Here is a 20,095-nt window from a genome sequence, read left to right on the forward strand (position 1 = left end):
CCCATGAACAGTTGAAAGATCGACGTTATCATCTCATTAAACAGCTTTTACTATAAAAATGGGAATCGTAGATACAAATTTCTTATTTTGGGTTACACAAATTCATATTTTGTGAAGAACCACACTGAACATACCAGAAAATATACTGAAGATGATATTATCAAAATGCTTGACTTTTTGATCGACAATATATTTGTTGAGTTTGGAGGATTTATATTTCAACAGACAGTCAGTATTCCAATGTGTACTAATTGTTCACGCCTACTGGCCGATTTGTTTTTGTACTCGTATGAAGCAGAATTCATTTAGAAGATGTGTCACGGTACTTTTCTATCTCAAATTTATGTATTTAGTTATAATGTTATATTTGTTATTCTCGTCGGATTTTGTTAAATGTCTTAACGTCTTTTCTGTTATATTTGTGTGTTAAGGTAAAGATAATTTATCACACCCTTCATTTATTAGATTTAGTTCAACGAAATTAATACGATATAGTAGGTTTACTGTTTAATTCAGAAGACACACCGACATAGCTAGGTAATACAATTAATTATCTAATTACTACCACAATTAGATATTAATAAGTATTGTTATTTTGATTGTTATTAATTCTATGTTATTTTGAGAAATTCAAATGTGACGTCACTTTGGGTGTGTTTTAAGAATTTCAAATGTGACATCACTTTGTGCGTTGAGGCTTTAGCTAACTCGGCTGTGTATTTTTATGTGCTGGATTAAGTTGTTTTATGTAATGTATCCGTTTTATTCTGTTGTTACTCCCCACTTCGGTTTTATCATGTATATCTATTATATAGTCATTTAATCAAATTTACAGTGCTCTTCGGCTGTGTACTTGTTTTGGCTTTCGAACTTTTTTCATCTGAGCGTCACTAGTTTGACGAAGTGCACATCTGGCGTATTGAGTTTTAAACCTAGTACCTTTTGTTAGCTATTATTCGTGTGTTTCTCTGTCCTACATGTTGTCTTTTTAATGTTATATTTAACATTGCCATAACAGCGAGAGGTTTGGCATACCACAAAACCAGGTTCAACCCACCATTTTTTTCTTAAAATGTCCCGTACCAAGTCAGGAAAATGGCCATTGTTATATTATAGTTCGTTTCTGTGTGTGTTACATTTTAATGTTGTGTTTCTGCTGTGTCGTTGTTCTCCCCTTATATCTGATGCGTTTCCTTCAGTTTTAGTTTGTAACCCGGATTTTTTTTTTCTCTCAATCGATTTATGAGTTTCGAACAGCGGTATAACTGTTGCCTTTATTTACGTATTAATGGACTTAGTTTTCTTCCAGTTAACATTACATACAGTCTGTCGTTAAAGTTTTAAAACATTTATTAGATTCATAAACTATCCTTGAACTTGGACAGAAGCTTCTATTAATCAAAAGACAGTATCAAGAGGAATATTTTTATTCCTTGTTTTCCTCTTTTTTGTTGAGCTTGCGATTAACAGCAAAAGTAGGCGAGACACTAAGTTCCGCGGAATCCTTACGAATGTTTTCGTCTGTCCACCGCCTGAGACAGAAGGAAAAATTAATACCAGCTTTAGTAATATATTTTACCGGAATCAACTTCCAGTTTGAAATACCATTTCAGATGAGTTTATTTACCCAAGATGCTTTCAAAGACATGAAGCAACTTTGTATATCAATCATTGGTAATCCATCTTATTCGTACTAATTAATCATCGCATTTCTTTTAACTTTATCTGGTTAACCATCCCAGATGTATTTGTAGCATGTACTCTCTATATCTTTTCTATATTTCTTTGGAACTGTACAGGTATTTGACAAAATGTAAAATCTGGTAAAACTGATATTTTTATAAAGAAAAGTATTTTCCGATGAAACTTGAATATATTTTCCCCCAATGATATAACTTATAAATTTTCTCAATGTTTTTCTCCCAATATAATGTTTCACATTTTTCTCTACACAACCTAAAACATATTCAAAATGCTTTTAGTGGTTTATTTATCCAATTAATCCCGGCTACCTTGTCTTAATCTTTTTTAGTTTTCCTATTCGTATAACCTCAGTTATATATTTTTTTTTATTAAACATTAACCCAGAAAATGATAAAAGAAAAAAATAAATGTCGTTCATTGCAGCTTTGATTTCTTTCTTATTAATGAGAAATAAAGTCGTATCACCAGCTAGTTAAGAAATCTGAATGGTACGATTTTTTATTACTTATGTTTAACTACGACCCTTTGATATCTCTGTTTTTTTTCGATGTCGTAAATCCATGATCTCCACAGATAATTCAAAAGGAGCGCTGATAATTGACATCCTTGCCTTCTTCTTTTTGAGTTTTGATAATTTCTTAAATCCATCCATTATTAATGACGCAAGTTTATAACCCATAGTATGCCCTCTTATAAAGCTTAATTGAAAGCTATATATGTTTTAAGACGGTATAAAATGGCATGCGCTACTTTTTTTTTCTCAATCAGATACCGGTGATGGTATGCATATGATTATATAAGACAGCCATTGTCATGGTTTCTTGTCTGGGACAGTCACATAAATGTTTGGCATACTTAATAGTCAACTACTATTTCTATATATCATTTAATCTAAATTAATTCTGGGTTTTGGTACCTATGTGTAAAAAACAAAATAAAACTAAACAATATCATTTATACATATAGTATTAAAGAATTCTAGTAGTTCGACAGTCATTAAAGTTCTTTATTTAATTTGAAATCATGCAATGCTTCACTTATATTTGGGGCTCAAATTCGTGAAAAATTTCCTTTATAACGTCTTTTAAATGCAAACATACACAATTGTGTGCAATTACTTGAATTGAGCTGCGTTGCAATGTATGAAAACGTAACAACCAAATGAATCTTTCTAGAATCTACAAATTATCGATTTTATGTTTATCAATAGGAAGAGGTTTGTATAATACAGTTTGTCTTTAAGTTTTATCAATTTCGTTTTGAACCCTTGCATTGTCTGTTCGTTCTGAATTATGAGTTTGTATATCCCTTTGGATATTTAGCACCTAATCAAATTATTATCGACTGAATTATGTGATAAACAAAATAAAAAGTAAAATTATTATAGGAAAGACAATACACCAATGTGTTTAGTGTATCTAGATAACTTTTGTATACATATAGACACATGTTTTCTTAAGATAGATGGGGGTGTCTAAATTATAATCCATAACTCTTTTAATAATTTGCCAAAATGTAGTTTATATCCTGCTTGTTTAAGAACATTAATAAAAAGAATGGGTCACGGGACTTATTTTCACACTACAGGTTGTGCAAAATTGTCAGATTTTGTATATATTATGCATGGAAAACCCAATTTTCTGCCATAAAACGAAAACTACACCATAGAATTTTAAGATGAAGTATGAGAAAATAGCTCCAATATTATGCTTTTAGATAACAAAAAGAAAAAAGGAGGTCACCAGACTCGTTTTTTTGCTACAGAATAAAATGGGTAAATTCCTAACTCATTCTATTGTAAAATTAACACTATCTGAATTATCTGCCCTTGCATTTGAGTTGCCTCCCCTTATTTGGCAAAGTTGGAAAAAATTGAATCAAACAAAAGTATTCATTTTTTTGTAAACTACAACCAAAAATATGATAAAACATGGCATTTCCTATATTATAATGAAAATTCTTACACATAAACTACCTAATAATCTCCAAATTTGCACATTTCATCAAAGATCTAGACCTTGTTTTCTGGTATTTCAAAATCCAAAATGGAGGAAGACACCCTATCTACCTTAACAGTGGTATGTGTCGTATAAATTCGATCAAGTGATTTATATGATGTTTTTTTTTCTTTTGTGCTGTTATTCATTCGTTCATATTTATTCATATTCATTTTCTCAACATCAATGTGTTGAGTATATCTAGATAATTTCTATATGAACGCATGTTTTCTTACCATTGATAGTTGTCGTATAAATCCGCTCTTATGTGTCATCTGATTTATATGTGGTTGTCTTTTTCTTTTGTACTGTTATTTGTTCGTTCATATTGATTCATATTGATTTTCACAACACCAATGTGTTGATTGCATCTAGATAACTTCTATATAAACACATGTTTTCTTAGCATTGGTATCAGAAGAGAAATTAACTTCAATTGTAAGCAATTAGAGTATGTGACTTTATCTTTTCACTATGTTTTATAGTAGCTGGAAAGTGGGGAGGTTGGAGGGAATGGTCAAGGTGCTCTGTAAGCTGTGGTGGTGGTCACCAACAGCGAACAAGATCATGTGACAACCCAGCACCAGCTAACAACGGACCGGATTGTAGTGGCCCAGCCTCACAAGGTAGACAATGTGGAAAGAAACCCTGTCCAAGTAAGTATCCAATTTACATGTGGTATGGTCAGTATTATTCATGTACTTACTTACTAGTCTTATGTAAAATATGCAAAACTTGAACATAATATTGAGCACTCTTAAAATTACTTCGGCTTTTGACATTGAAATAATGTTTTCCTGATAGGCAAGTGTTTATGATATGCAACATATATTTAGTTATGTTTCAATGTTTGCATATCATAAACTAAATATATTATGTTATATATGTTCATTTAACAACACCCGTATTACCAATGTTATTTGAACTGATCGGGCGGAGCTTATGTTTTTATTTGCATAAGGACAGTCTATTTGAAGATGTGTGTGATAAAGATGATAGCCGTTATAATTATTGTTGATTTCTAATCACCTATAAATGTCACCAAACCGATATACAATTCAAGGAAAGAGGGACGAAAGATACCAAAGGGACAGTCAAACTCATAAATCTAAAACAAATTGACAACGCCATGGCTAAAAGTGAAAAAGACAAACAAACAACAGCACACACGACACAACATAGAAAACTAAAGAATAAACAACACGAACCCCACCACAAAACAAGGGATGATCTCAGGTGCTCCGGAAGGGTAAGCAGATCCTGCTCCACATGCGGCACCCGTCGTGTTGCTTATATGATAACAAATCCGGTAAATAGTCTTATTCGGTAGGTCACATTCATGATAGGGAAGGGGATTGTAGTTACAACGTAAGGCAACTGAGTGTATTACGTAATATGCTTTGTGACGAATAACTGAACACTTCAATAAAGTCATATGAAACCTCAAATTAAAAAAAAAATATGCATAAAGCAAAATTGATTGTTTTCATTATTAAAGTTATGTACATATACTTTTGTCTGAAGAAAATTCTTTAATTTGTCCACATTTAGAAGAAGTTTACTTTTCTAAATTGCTTTCTTCCAGGAAGCAATTCGCCAACATATTTTCCGTCTGCAAAGTGACCTTAGCGTGACCCTGCTCGTAAAACTCCGGTGATCGCAATACGCATGGATCTGTCACTAAAATAAACTACTATCTGATTGTACATGTTATACATGTGCTCAATTGCCATGCTTATTTGTTGATGGTTTACTATAAGGGGACAATCGGTAAACTACGATTTCAAAACACGACAACTAATGAGCGGCCATATTTTCATAACAGACAAAGAGAAAAAGAAATTGATAACGATATGTTTGCGTAAAAAGTGATCAATTCGTACACAAAAGACTAAGTTTATAATATATACATGCATTGGTTCAAAAATTGGACAAACATTATTTTTCACCAGTCACTCGTTCCATATGAGTTTATCCCGAAACAACTGTATATAGATGGACTGGTTTTAAATATGCGAACCGATTAAACCCCGTCCAGTTTAGTGAAATAAATCAAGTAATAGTTAACTTCAATTTTAAGCAATTAGAGTATGCGACTTTATCTTTTCACTATGTTTTATAGTAGCGGGAAAGTGGGGAAGTTGGAAGGACTGGTCAATGTGCTCTGTAAGCTGTGGTGGTGGTCACCAAACAAGAGTAAGATCATGTGATAACCCAGCACCAGCTAACAACGGACCGGATTGTAGTGGCCCTGGCTTACAAGGTAGACAATGTGGAAAGAAACCCTGTCCAAGTAAGTATCCAATTTACATGCGGTGTGGTCAGTCTTATTCATGTACTTACTTACTAGCCCTATGTAAAATATGCAAAACTTGAACATAATATTGAGCACTCTTAAAATTATTTCGGCTTTTGACATTGAAATAATGTTTTCCTGATAGGCAAGTGTTTATGATATGCAACATATATTTAGTTATGTTTCAATGTTTGCATATCATTATGTTATATATGTTCATTTAACAACACCCGTATTACAATGTTATTTCAACTGATCGGGCGGAGCTTATGTTTTTATTTGCATAAGGACAGTCTATTTGAAGATGTGTGATAAGGATGATTGCTGTTATAATACTAATTGAATTCGTATCACTAATTAGTGTCACCAAACGCATATACAAAAGAATTAAGTGAATGATAGGGGATTAACTGGACACTTCGTTGGTGAGTTTATCCCAAAACTCCTATCTATAGATGGACTGGTCTTAAATGAGCGAACTTCTTAAACTCAGCCCAGTCAAATAAATCTATCAATAGAAGAGTAGCTGGAGAAGTCATAAATTGTATAGATTTTCGCACTATCTGTTATATTGTTAGAATGTAAAAAGTATCGACATTTTAAAATCTTGTCATTTTATTTAAACTTAAAAAAATTGCAGTTAAAAAAGGTTACACAATAAGAATTTGTAAAGGAGAAGCATGATGAAATTTACCTTTAACAAAGGAGTAGGTAACCTCAATTTGAGCAATACGTGTCAGGAACGGTATCATATATTGTAGTAGCTGGCATGTGGGGAAGTTGGACGAAATGGACAATATGTCCTGTTACCTGTGGTGGTGGTATACAAGTGAGAACAAGGTCATGTGATAGCCCATCACCAGATAACGACGGACCGGATTGTATTGGCTCTAGTACAGAAAGTAAACAATGTGCGGCATCTGTTTGTCCAAGTAGGTATACAATTCATATATATAACATTATTTCGGTCTTGTTCGTCCACATGTACTAATCATTATTTCAAATATCTTGCTTGATTCCAGAAACGATTGAAAAGCATTCTAATGCTCAAAAAAACAACAATATAACTATCACTTCAGTCTTGCTGCAAACTTTAATAACAGATTGATATTAATCCCTAGGCAGAACAAAATTTAAAAACAAAATTACCTAACATCTTTTATCAAGTTCTCTATCATTAATAAAGGTTATTTAAATGATTATTAAATTACTTTAACCATCTGCTTTAATATTATCGAACAGCTTAAGGTACAATTCTTATCCCAGTATATATATTAGATCAAACAACAAAAAGGTAAATGCCTGTAGTTATGAACTAGTACCGAACGACCGGTTAGGCGTAATAATATCGACACAAAGGCGTCTGAATCGTTCCCGACAAAAAAGAAATACAAAATAAGGTTTTTGTCTTTTATACATAAAGGCAACAGTAGTATACCGCTGTTCGAAATTCATAAATCAATTGAGAAAAAAACATATCCGAGTTAAAAGCTAAAACAGAGGAAAACATATCAATTAAAGAAGATGGCACAACTCCCGTTTTTATGGCAATGTTACATATAACATTAAAATGACAACATTACCTGACAGAAGTACCATCCAAATAAATGGGAGAACATATAGGACAAAGAAACACACGAATATTAGCTAACAAAAGGTACCACGTTTAGAAAAATTTAATACGTCAGACGCGTGTTTCGACCACACAAGACTAACCAGTGACGCTCAGATAAAAAAAGTTCGAAAGCCAAAACAAGTACAAAGTTGATGAGCATTGAGGACCAACAATTCCAGAAAGTCGTGCCTTAAACGGCTAGGGTTTTCTGCCTGGGATAAAAACATCCTTATTATTTAGAATAATTCGTACTTTTGCATACAGTAAATTTATAAAAATGACTATATATTAGATATACATGATAACACCGAAGACGTGACTAACTACATAATAAAAACGGATACATAAAACAACCTAAACCAGCACATAAAAATTCACAGCCGAGTTAGCCAAAGAGGTCAACGCACAAAGTAACGTCACATTTGAATTTCTAAAAATTTTCCAAAAATAGGATAGAATTAGGATAGAATTCAAGATTAGGTTTGTAATATTGATACAACATTTATTGATAATAATGAAAATTACAATAATAACTAATATAAAATTGTGATAGTAACTAGATAATTATTTTTTATCTAGCTATGTCGGTGTTTCGTCTAACACAAACTGTAAACGAAATATATCATATAGGTTTAGTTGACCCACACTAAAATCTAATAAATGAACTGGGCGATTAATTATCTTTACCATAACACACGAATACAACAGAAAAATAATAAGATTTACAACTACAAACGATAAGACATTTGACAAAATCTGATGAGAATAACAAATATAACACCCAAACTAAATACATGAATTTTGGATAGAAAAGTACCGTGACACGTCTTATAGCAATGCGAATTCACACTCAGCACAACAGTCACAATCGGGAATTTGTCAAGTTCTGAACTTAAAAGATCAGACAACATAATTGTTATCTAATAGTTCGTTTCTATGTATGTTGCATTGTTGTTTGTTTTCTGTTGCACTTCAGTGTTCTGTTGTTTCGTTGTTCTGCTCTTATATTTAATGTGTTTTTCTCGGTTTTAGTTTGTAACCCGGATTTGTTGTTTTCTCTCATTCGATTTATGACTTTTGAAAAGCAATATACTACTGTTGTCTTTCTTTTATTATGAACACAAATTACTTAAGTAATAAGAGTAGGCGGAGAACACCTAATGATGTATTTTTCTGAACCTTCTATTATCTTTCAGTATATAACAGTTTGGAAAGTTTGAATTTGTTTATTTTAAAACCTTTACAAATTGAAAACAAAGAAGATTTTCAATGGAGAAATATGATGAAAGTTGTCTTTTTAAGAAAATGAGGAACCCTCATTTTTAGTAAAAAAAACAGCATGCAACTATTCTATCTTTCTATATATAGATAAAAGAAGATGTGGTATTAGTGCCAATGAAAAAATTCTCCATCAAAGTCACAATTTGTAAAAGTTAACCATTAAAGTTAAACTACAATCTTCAACACGGCACATTGGCTCACACGGAGCAGCAGGCCTTAAAGGGCAACAAAAGGAAAACAACTCCCTTATCTACATAAATAAAGGCAACAGTAGTATACCGCTGTTTGGAACTCATAAATCGATAAAAAATAAAAAAAATACCGGGTTACAAACTAAACGAGAAACACTTATGAACTACTTCAACAAATGACAACTACTGAACATCAGATTCCTGACTGTGGACTTCATGTTTTGCAGTAAATGGTCATTGGGGAGAATGGGGTGGTTGGTCTAGTTGCTCTGGAACCTGTGGAAGTGGAATGCGTACTCGAACGAGAAGATGTAATAACCCAGCACCAGCTAACAACGGTTTTACTTGCAATGGCAAGAGAATAGACACAGAAAGTTGTGAACCTAGTGGGTGTTGTAAGTATATAAATCTAAATCAAACTGATTAGGTCTTTTTAGCTCACCTGGCCTAAAAGGCCAAGTGAGCTTTTCTAATCACTTGGCGTCCGTCGTCCGTCGTCGTTAACTTTTACAAAAATCTTCTCCTCTGAAACTACTGTGCCAAATTAAACCAAACTTGGCCACAATCATCATTGGGGTATGTAGTTTTAAAATGTGTCCGGAGACCCGGCCAACTAACCAAGATGGCCGAAACGTCTAAAAATAGATCATAGGGGTAAAATGCAGTTTTTGGCTTATAACTAAAAAACCAAAGCATTTAGAGCAAATCTGACAGGAGGTAAAATTGTTTATCAGGTCAAGATCTATCTGCCCTGAAATTTTCAGATGAATCGAACAACCTGTTGTTGGGTTGCTGCCCCTTGAACATTATTATAGATAGAGATAAACTGTAAACAGCAATAATGTTCAGCAAATTAAGATTTACAAATAAGTCAACATAACCGAAATGGTCAATTGACCCCTTTAGGAGTTATTGCCCTTTATAGTCAATTTTTAACCATTTTTCGTAAATCTTAGTAATCTTTTACAAAAATCTTCTCCTCTGAAACTATTGGGCCAAATTAATCCAAACTTGGCCACAATCATCGTTGGGGTATCTAGTTTAATAAATGTGTCCGGTAACTCGGCCTATCAACCAAGATGGCCGCTACGGCTAAAAATTGGACATAGGGGTAAAATGCAGTTTTTGGGTTATAACTCAAACCAAAGCATTTAGAGCAAATCTGACATGGTGTAAAATTGTTAATCAGGTCAAGATCTATCTGCCCAGAAATTTAAAGACCAATCGGACAACCCTTTGTTGGGTTCCTGCCCCTGAATTGGTAATTTTAAGGACATTTTGCTGTTTTTGGTTATTATCTTGAATATTTTTACAGATAGAGATAAACTGTAAACAGCAATAACGTACAGCAAAGTAAGAACTTAAAAGAAGTCAACATGACCAAAATGGTCAATTGACCCCCTAAGGAGTTATTGTCCTTCATATAGTCATTTGTTAACAATTTTCACAAAATTTGTAAAATTTTAATAACATTTTCCACTGTATCTACTGGGCCAAGTTCATTATAGATAGAGATAATTGTAAGCAGCAAGTATGTTCAGTAAGTAAGATCTACAAACACATCACCATCACCAAACCACAATTTTGTCTTTAATCCATCTGTGTCCTTTGTTTAATATTCACATAGACCAAGGTGAGCGACACAGGCTCTTTAGAGCCTCTAGTTTCAAGAAGTAAGTTGTTTCATAGACGAAAGATAAACAGCATAATATCACTAGTATCTACAGAAAGTAAAATATCTAAAATTGTTTTTGGCATAGAAATAAATTGTTTTCGTATATGTACTATTGTAATCAATGTTTTTTTTTTAAACTTTGTAAGACCTTTACTCAGTCCATTTTCGCTTAATGATCAACGGAAAACTTTTAACGCATGTTTAATATAAGTAGAAAAAAGTAAGGTTTTATATTGAAAGAAGAGACAAAAGTCAAACATATAAATGTTGCATGTGTTAATATTAGTTGATCACGTACAACAATGTTATGTAATATTCTTTAACACAGTGCCATAGCTGAAAGTATAAATTATCGAGCTTACTACACATTGATATTGTAAAATATTATCCACAAGCTACAATGTGAATCTTCTTGACGATTGCGCGCAGCGAACAAGCAAAAAAGCTTCACATTGGATTGAGTTGATGATATATTACGTTCTCTACGCTAAAAAAATCCGATTATATGTGTATCGGTCTACATGTATTACTGTTTTTCCCCCAAAACCCTAAGGCAGTTAATGAAAGCAAGCTTTTTTTTATAAATCTTGGGTAATAAATCAGTCATCCCCGACAAAACTTGTTATTTATTTTATTTTTTTAACGATAACAAATGTTTTTTATTCAATTATTTCCTGATATATAAATACCTAAGTAGCCTAGGTTGCATACTTAGGGACCCCTGTATTTTAACAGCCTCACTGGACGAGGGAAAAATCAAATGAGTTTAAACTTTCCATAGTTTTTACATAACTATATTTCTAAAAATAACCAATACAATTGATTTTACCCGATACGTATCACTGACACTATAAGACATAATAATTATCGTATATCCGGTACACTGACTTACATTATACTTGTGTTGATTAAAGCGTGAAAACTATATATTTGATTGAGAGAAAAAAAATGTTATAGTTAGAATTGGAAATTATTGACTAAATGTGAATGAACAAAAATTAAAATGATTCTGTGACTTACACATGGATAATAAAAATATAAAGCACATGTGGTGAATACTAATGTATTGAGAAACGTGATATATGTAATTTACTAATATAAATATTAATATGCACAGACATGGATTCAAATATCGATTAATGTACAAATCTTTCTTTCTGTAAAAAAAACCAAACATATTGTTCACTACGTTCTTCCTAAGATATAGTAATATTATTACATAAGGAATCAAACACACTTTTAGTTTAGAGCAGTTGGACTAAGTATATTAACCTACATTTTTTAGATAAAGAGTTCATATATTTTTGAGCGTTGCAAGAGTAGTTTTAGTTCATTTTTCATATGAAATTCAACAAAGCCGGTATAGGCTGCAAACTCATTTCGTTGAAAAAAATTGTTGATTATATGGGGAAGCATGAGAGTAACGCCCCCCCCCCTTTAGGTCAGTCAACGCCCCCTCCCTTATGAAAAGTTCTGGATCCGCCACTGTAAACTAATTGATAGTAAATAGCAAATATTATTCATTTTCGTTTTCCTCCCAAAATAACCCAAACTGAAACACGTTAAGCAAGGATGATACATGCTAGAACTCAAAATGATAGCAGAAAGCAAATTCATATACTTTATTTCATAGTCTTTGTATGTTCGAAGTACAGAAAAACACAAACCGGAAGTCTAATCTGACTTAAAGTTTTGTCCAATGACGGGAAAATATCCGGACGCATTCTTTTTTCGTTTTTTATTCAAAAATAACCCAAACTTAATGATCATAAGAATGGATGACAAATGCGACTATACATGTTACCTATAGGACACAGAGGCACGATGATTAATTTATTGTGAAAAGAGGAGAAGCGACACCAAAAATTAGGTCTTCTCGTTTAATAGTATAGATATCCAGTTTTCTGAGATTTAGCCAAATTTTTTCCCAATTTATGTACTCGCTATACAAATTTTCCCATTTTGTTTGACATTTAGGGGTCTCAGTTATGTTTAAGTTTAGCTGAAGATATTTTAATGTTAAATCTTTTTTTTTTATAATTTTATTATCTGGATTTATAAATTCAAAGTTTTTTTAACACCTGTATAAAAGTTAGCGGTACGGAACTTTTAATTCGTGAATATTCCGAAATACAATTACGTTGATCAATAAGTTGTTGATATATTTCACTGCACGATTTAAATCATTGGTATTATCATCCCATAGATTACCAATAGTTTTATTACACTTTTTGAAAAAAAAAGAATAAAATAAAGATTTCTTTGAAATAAAATATTTGAGTTTCCAAATAAAGGTTGCTTCTTTACTTCCATTTTATTAGATATACCCTGTGTGATATTTGTCAATTTTGACCACGATTGTAAAGCGCTTTTGTAATAATGTTGTAGGGTTTTCTTTATATCAAGACCTGAAAGGTCTGAACGTCTACACAGAAAAAGTTTATTTGCAAATTTTTTATCATGTTTTTTTTACCAAAATTTACCTATTGTATTCCAACTAGATAATGGCTTGTGTAATATCGAATATAACGATTTTATATATTTACTTTCTATCCAACTATCCAAATTAACCATCCCCATGCCCCCTTTTTGCTGTCTAAACAACAAATTTTCCGGTCTATTTGATACCTTTTAGGAATATGACCGTTCTTGTCCATTCATTTTTTATGCGTTTTGTTATTTGATTTTACCATGTGATTATGGACTTTCCGAATTGATTTTCCTCTAAGTTCAGTATTTTTTGCGATTTTACTTTTTACCATCCCAAATAAAATCCCATATTTTCTTATTTAAATCTTTTTTGTGTTTTACAGGTATACCTCGTATTTCTATTTCATAACCACACACTGAACTAAATAAATTTTTACAATAAGGACTTTCAATATTGATTTCCATATTTTGTCGTTATCAATATTATAACCATGGAGAATACCTAGTGTTTTATGTTATCTGTTGTCCAGCTATCTTTTTTAAAAGTAGGCCGTCTGCGTTTATTTGCGCCAATATTTATTCCCTTAGTCTTTTCGTAATTAATTTTTGAACCCGAGGCCTTTTCATATTTGTTTAATATTTCAAAAGATTTTCTAACAGATCTTTAATTTTTATTAAGTAATTGAGTGTCATCTGCAAACATATTCAATTTGGTTTCTATTAGCTCCCCATTTTCCCCCGTGCAACATAATACCTACAATGTCTTTTTCTGCCCTTATTGCACAGGCCAGGGGCTCTGCTTGTAATATATATAAAAAGGGGGCTATAGGACACCCCTGCCTGGCTGATCTAGTAATTGAAAAATATTTAGAGACGTAGCCATTTGTTTTTATACATGTTTTTGCACGTTTTAATAGCATTTGAATCTAACCCCGAAAATTATCCGTAAAATTAAATTTCTTCATAACGAAGTCTAACCATCCCCATTCCATCCTATCAAAGGCCTTTTGTTGGTCTAAAAAGACAATCATACCCTCTTCATCTTCATTTTCAGTATATTCTATGATATCCTGAATCATTTTATTTGCTTCCGTTATATGTCCGCCTTTTACAAACCCTTTTTTGGTCGGGATGAATAAGCTTTGGAAGGACTATTTTTAATCTTTCTGCTAGTATTTTTGCTATAATTTTATAATCATAATTCAGTAGTGTTAGAGGTCGCCAGTTCCGTATGTTTTCCCGTTCCCCACTATTGAATAATAATGTTAAAACTCCTTTAAATTGTGAGTCCAACATTGTTTTTTATTACATTAATGTTTTACGTACTTTCATTGTTAACTTTTTTATTTTTGATTATGTGACATCCCACCAATCTATTTTTTCGATTCTATTTTTTTTCCATTTTCCAGGATTCCTACCAAATTTTAAATGCATTCCTTCACTTTTTATTGTATTTATATTCATTATCCATATACCCGGGCCTCTTTGTATTTCATCAAGTTTTAATTTTAAAGACACAAACTCATGATCGCTAAAAGGACAATGCGAGATACCAACACTGTAAACTTTATTTGAAAGACTTTTATCACAAAAGATATAGTCGATTATTCTAGACTTAGAATTTCCTATCTGAAATGTATACAATTTGTCTTTTGGATACCTATCTCTCCATATGTCTGTAAGATCATATTGTGACAATAAAAAAAAGTAATTCCTTTGTACCAATATGATCACGACAGTGAGAAGGATTTCTATCATGTGTTTTGTTAAGAGTACAGTTAAAATCACCTACCAAAATAATGTAGTGATCTACACTATCATCTGTAAAATTACCAAAACAATTATGAAATGATTCAAACAGCCGTTTCCTCTCGACGCCACTATTGTTGGCATAAATATTTAAAATATGGTAAATCGCACTTTCCGTTTTTATGCTACATTTTATTATTCGACCGTTTTGTGAGTTGGTATTATCAAACGCAAATTCGTCGGGACAATTTTTTGTTTGTAAAATAGAGACACCACGAGAATCACTGGTTCCGCAGTTCCAAACACTTTTATTGTCCCCATTTATTTTCCATTCATTTTGCCACTGTATTATATCATTTACTGTGCAATGTGTTTCTTGTAGACCAATTAAATCATATGTTTTGTTATCTAACCAATTGAAAACTAAATTACGTTTCTTGGTATCACGTAAGCCGTTTACATTAAATGTTATGATTTGGATCGACATTCTTATTTAAAGTACATGATTTGGTTTAAAGGAGAAGTTCCAGAAAGACCCTTTTTTGGCCCCAAAATATAGCAGTTTTACAAAATTGTTAAAATGTAAACTTTTAGTTATTTATTGGATAGTAGAATGGTTCTGCTACATAAATATGGGCTGTTTTTGACAATACAAGGCACATTTATTGGGTACTAGCACCATTAAATCATGCTAAATTACTGAAATCTTCCAAATTCCAGCATTTTGGTTAAATTTTAGACGGTTTCCGTGTGAAATGAAAGTGGCCGCATTCGTGTTCATCCAAAATATTGAAATGGAAGTTGTATTTGATAATAATACATAACATATATAAAGATTGAGGATGAACACGGATGCGGCCACTTTCGTTTTTGACAAAAATCATCTGAAAAGTGACATTTTTTCGCATATTTGGTAGATTTTTCATATTTGAGCTTGAATCGGATCGTTTTTAATGACTAAATAAGTTAAAATCTTTCACATAAATTAATTGAATCATATGAAGTAGACACTTAAGTGTTTAAAAAGTGGTCAAAATCTTTCGTCAGATGAAACTGAAATTTGAGGTCAAAATCGGTCCTTACCGGACCTACTCCTTTTAACACCGCTATGCCTCGTTGATTGATTTGAATATAACAATACAGATAAATAGATTCAGTTTGAAGTACAATAGATTGAAAAATAATCTATCAATATAATTCAAAAACTGCAATTCAGTAAAATAAAACATATGTACAAATAACATTTTGGATTGATTTGTTTTTATCGTTTTACATAAAAAGTCACATATACAATAGTAATTTAGGTTTGTGTATTATCACTCGTATTCATCTGTAGAACCCTGTTTACTTTGTTTACTCTCTTTCTCTGCAGACATGGCGTCAGCGATATGTCACTAAGTTTGCGCTTGGTGTCACAAGGACGAAATTCACGTAGTTTTACTCGTATTGTTTGAGCCCCTTCAATTGTGATATGAACTCCACTGGAGTCTGTTTTTTCACAAAGTGACTTCACCACGTTACCTTTTTTTACGAATAAGTGTTCTACGTCAATATAGGTCAGCACTTCATCTTTGAGACATAATTTTTCCAAGAATTTATTCACATTTTTAGCTGTTTCATATACTGTGTGAATATGATTACTGTTCCCTTTTCTCGGAATAATACCACACTCACCAATATCCGCGTTTGGAAATGCTTGTGATGACCTTGCCTACATTTGAACCATTGCTTTTCACTCGGTGATTTTCAGATGAAAGCAAGCTTGATAACGTAACCTCACACATTGTGACGTCGCTGATAACTTCTTCTCGTCGATTATGACGTCGCTGATAATGCCTGCTCTCGTCTCTAAGCCGTGAGACGAGACGTACGGAGCGACTGAGCAGTGTGATCAAGGCGTAGGAAAGGACAAGAAAGTTATGCTTACACGAACGCGAGTATTAAACAACTGCGTGTTGAATTGAGATGTTGATGTACACTCATATTATAAGTTATCCATGTATTCCTATACTCAAACATGAGGGTAGTAAAAGAATTCCAAAAAGTTATAATCCCTTGTATTACTTTTGTGCTCTTTGTTCGTATGCAATGGAACTGAAATTTACTATCATATTATTTATTTTAGCCTAATGTATGAACGTTGTCCTGACTTTTAATGAAAGTAAGTATCACAATATACATCAAATGAATATCAAATTGAAAATTGGGAATATGTAAAAGAGACAGCAACCCGACCAAAGAGCAAACAACAGCCGACGAAAACCAATTGGTCTTCAACGCAGCAAGAAAATCCCGTGACAAGAGATGGGCATCAGTTTGCCCCTAAATAACATTGCGTAAAAGTTCAGTGAAAAGGAACTTCATACTAGACTCCAAAACATATAAATGAACTAGAATAAAAAAAAAAATACAACACTAACAAAGGTAATAGGCTCTTGTTTTGGGATAGGCGCAAAGATGTGGGGGGTTAAAAATGTTTGGTCTTATTTGCCTAAAGCCAAGATAGAATAAAGAAACACATAGCAGTACACACAGTAACACCCAGTTCTAAAGAAGTCCGAGTCCGATGTCCGAACAGGCAACCAAAGAAACTAAGTGAGATGCCAATGATACATAAATTAACAAAGGACTACTAGCATTATTGACCTGCCAGCCCGAGACCTCAATTTAACTGATTGAAAGATTATGTCTTCATCACATAAAAAGTACAATCCCTACCGTTAGAGGTTTAGTATCATACAATCATAAAATATATGATAACATAACTTGTATCATGCCAACAACTGGTTTGAGAATCAATGTGTTTATTTCAGATGCAAAGGCTCTTTAATCATATTTATTTATAGTGGATTATGAAACAAGTTTTGCAACTTATATTTATCCCTTTCCACTTTGCGAGTGCGAGTGCTGCCATTAGCCTGCTCTCTTTCGAAATCTACAAGGTATCTTTAACGTGCAAGAGATATGACTCTCTCTTAACACGGGTCAGCCATTTATCGTCCCCTTCCGACGGACTATCATCGTTACCTTAAGACCATATTCGCAAATGGTGTCAAGGGAGAACCGAAAACTCAGTCCCTGAAATTTTCTTCCCCAAACGGGAATCGAACCAGGAACCTTTGTGTTAGCAGTCCGATGCACTTACCACTACACCACGGCTCTATGAGTGAATCAGTATTAATATTAAAATATGTCATCTTTAATGACCTGACAACAGTCTAATCTAGTTTGAGTCGATAGTTGCTCGGTAATAGCAGCAAAAATTGCTCTTGCCCTTATGCACTGTTTAGAAAACTTCGGCATTTAAATAACAAAAACTCTGTATAAAGATACTAGGGGTACATTCAAATATGATAAGAGATTGACAAGGTCATAGCTAAGAAAGAAAAACAAAAGACCGACAAGTCAATAAAACATTTCATAAAAAAATACAGACTGCGTAAATCGTACCTAATCAAAAATGTGTGAAGATGTTATGTATGCCGGAAGGGTAAGCAGATCAAATTTCACTAGAAGAAACCGTCTTGTTGCTTTTGGTGAGTACTAGCTCCGTGAAAAAATCATTTTGTGATATCTAACTCGAGCTATAAAGAACGGTATTGGTGCAAGGAAAAATAAAACATAGCATGTGCTATGGCAATGGTTATATTTGTATAATGTAAACTTGTAAACTTTTCTGGCAGGATGCATTTTACATTGTGAACTGAAAACACAATTTGAAACAATGTAAATGTCTATTAAATTCTAGATTAAAAGTAAATCAGTGACAAAATCGCTTAATACATGTTTTTAGTTGGCTTGCAATTGTTATGAGCTTTTCTTTAACTCAATCACTATGAAAATTTAAGTGTCACACACTTTCCTGTTTATATGTTTAATACCACGATTGATTTTCCCCTATGAGTCAGTGTTAAATTTGCTCTTTTTAAAAAAAAATATGCAGAATGTATCTTTGTTTCAAATAAAGTTTGATCCTGTCCAGTACTATAGAAAAAATTTCACATAACATTTCATTGCATATAAGAAAAGAACCATCAGTGGAAGTTAACAAATCAAATTTCTCCCCTTATTTCATCTGTGTACAAGGTTTAGTCACCATGTTACCTCAAGATTACAAAATTTTCTATAGAAATCCCAAATAAAAAATAATGGTGTTTTGAAATACCCAAGACATATGTTTATGACACAGAAATGTTTTTACTGCAATAAAATGTAGGATTAATTACCTACAACTGTCAAATTCAAGGGAATATTTTTTCGACCTTCTTTCGTATACAACCGGATGTGAAGTACCATGATTTGGTGGTATTACACCTATAACGTGTTCTTATAATAATAAAAACTTTGAAATTTCAATTATCACTGTGCAAATGCAAATCTGGCACAGTTAAACGAATACAAATTTACTAATCATTTCATAAGCTGTCATTTTGATCTTTTGTAGATTGTTATAAACAGTAGATGTTGGATTTATGAGCAGCCAGAGTGCAAAGTTACATAAAAGTATTGTGTTAAAAATAAAATTTTGTTTCACTTGTTCATACACACTATATGTGTGCTGTGTTCTTTATATAGCACAACAGGAATACGCGTTTTCCTTTTTATCAATGAATATTTTACGTTCGTTGGAGATCATAATGTCTATTTTGAGAACGGACCAGGAGTACGCCTATTTCTAAGCCAAAGTTACTATCTTTTTTTGCAGTGATGTCTAAACACACGAGTACATGAGTGTAAACATTCCTTGCTTTAGATTCAGGAAAATCTTGCCACACAGATTCCAACAACAATTACACATGAGAAAAAACATCGCTACGCTTGACGTTTTGATCTACAACATATTCGTTCAGTTTGGGTGATTGGTATTTCCCGTGATAGTCGCTCAAATGTTAAAATTGAGAAAGGAAATAGGGCAAGTGTCAACGCGACTACAACCCGACCATACAGCAGACAACAGTCGAAGGCCACCAATGGGTCTTCAATGTAGCGAGAAACTCCCGCACCTGGAGGCGTCCTTCAGCTGGCCCCTTAACAAATATGTAAACTAGTTATACTATTAGCCGACTTTGTATATGTTCCGGACCATATAGTATTTAGACCATACGCCATACCATATGGTCGGGGTAGTTAACACTTTGTTACACGATTACTCTTAGT

At 32.8% G+C, this 20,095-nt stretch overlaps 1 protein-coding gene across 1 annotated transcript in view; it reads left to right on the plus strand.

The window, feature by feature from the left end:
- The window catches only part of LOC139492819 (A disintegrin and metalloproteinase with thrombospondin motifs adt-1-like), a 57,876-nt gene extending 38,399 nt beyond the window's left edge, over nucleotides 1-19,477 (plus strand). Inside the window, exons 14-19 of the mRNA XM_071280971.1 lie at nucleotides 4,187-4,357; nucleotides 5,824-5,994; nucleotides 6,759-6,929; nucleotides 9,312-9,479; nucleotides 17,064-17,099; nucleotides 19,383-19,477. Of these exons, the coding sequence (XP_071137072.1) occupies nucleotides 4,187-4,357; nucleotides 5,824-5,994; nucleotides 6,759-6,929; nucleotides 9,312-9,479; nucleotides 17,064-17,068 (686 nt within the window). The 3' untranslated portion in view covers nucleotides 17,069-17,099; nucleotides 19,383-19,477. The remainder of the gene's footprint in view (nucleotides 1-4,186; nucleotides 4,358-5,823; nucleotides 5,995-6,758; nucleotides 6,930-9,311; nucleotides 9,480-17,063; nucleotides 17,100-19,382) is intronic.
- Nucleotides 19,478-20,095: the final 618 nt, after the last annotated feature.

Source organism: Mytilus edulis, chromosome 10 (genome assembly GCF_963676685.1).
Source record: "Mytilus edulis chromosome 10, xbMytEdul2.2, whole genome shotgun sequence".
Classification (NCBI taxonomy): domain Eukaryota; kingdom Metazoa; phylum Mollusca; class Bivalvia; order Mytilida; family Mytilidae; genus Mytilus; species Mytilus edulis.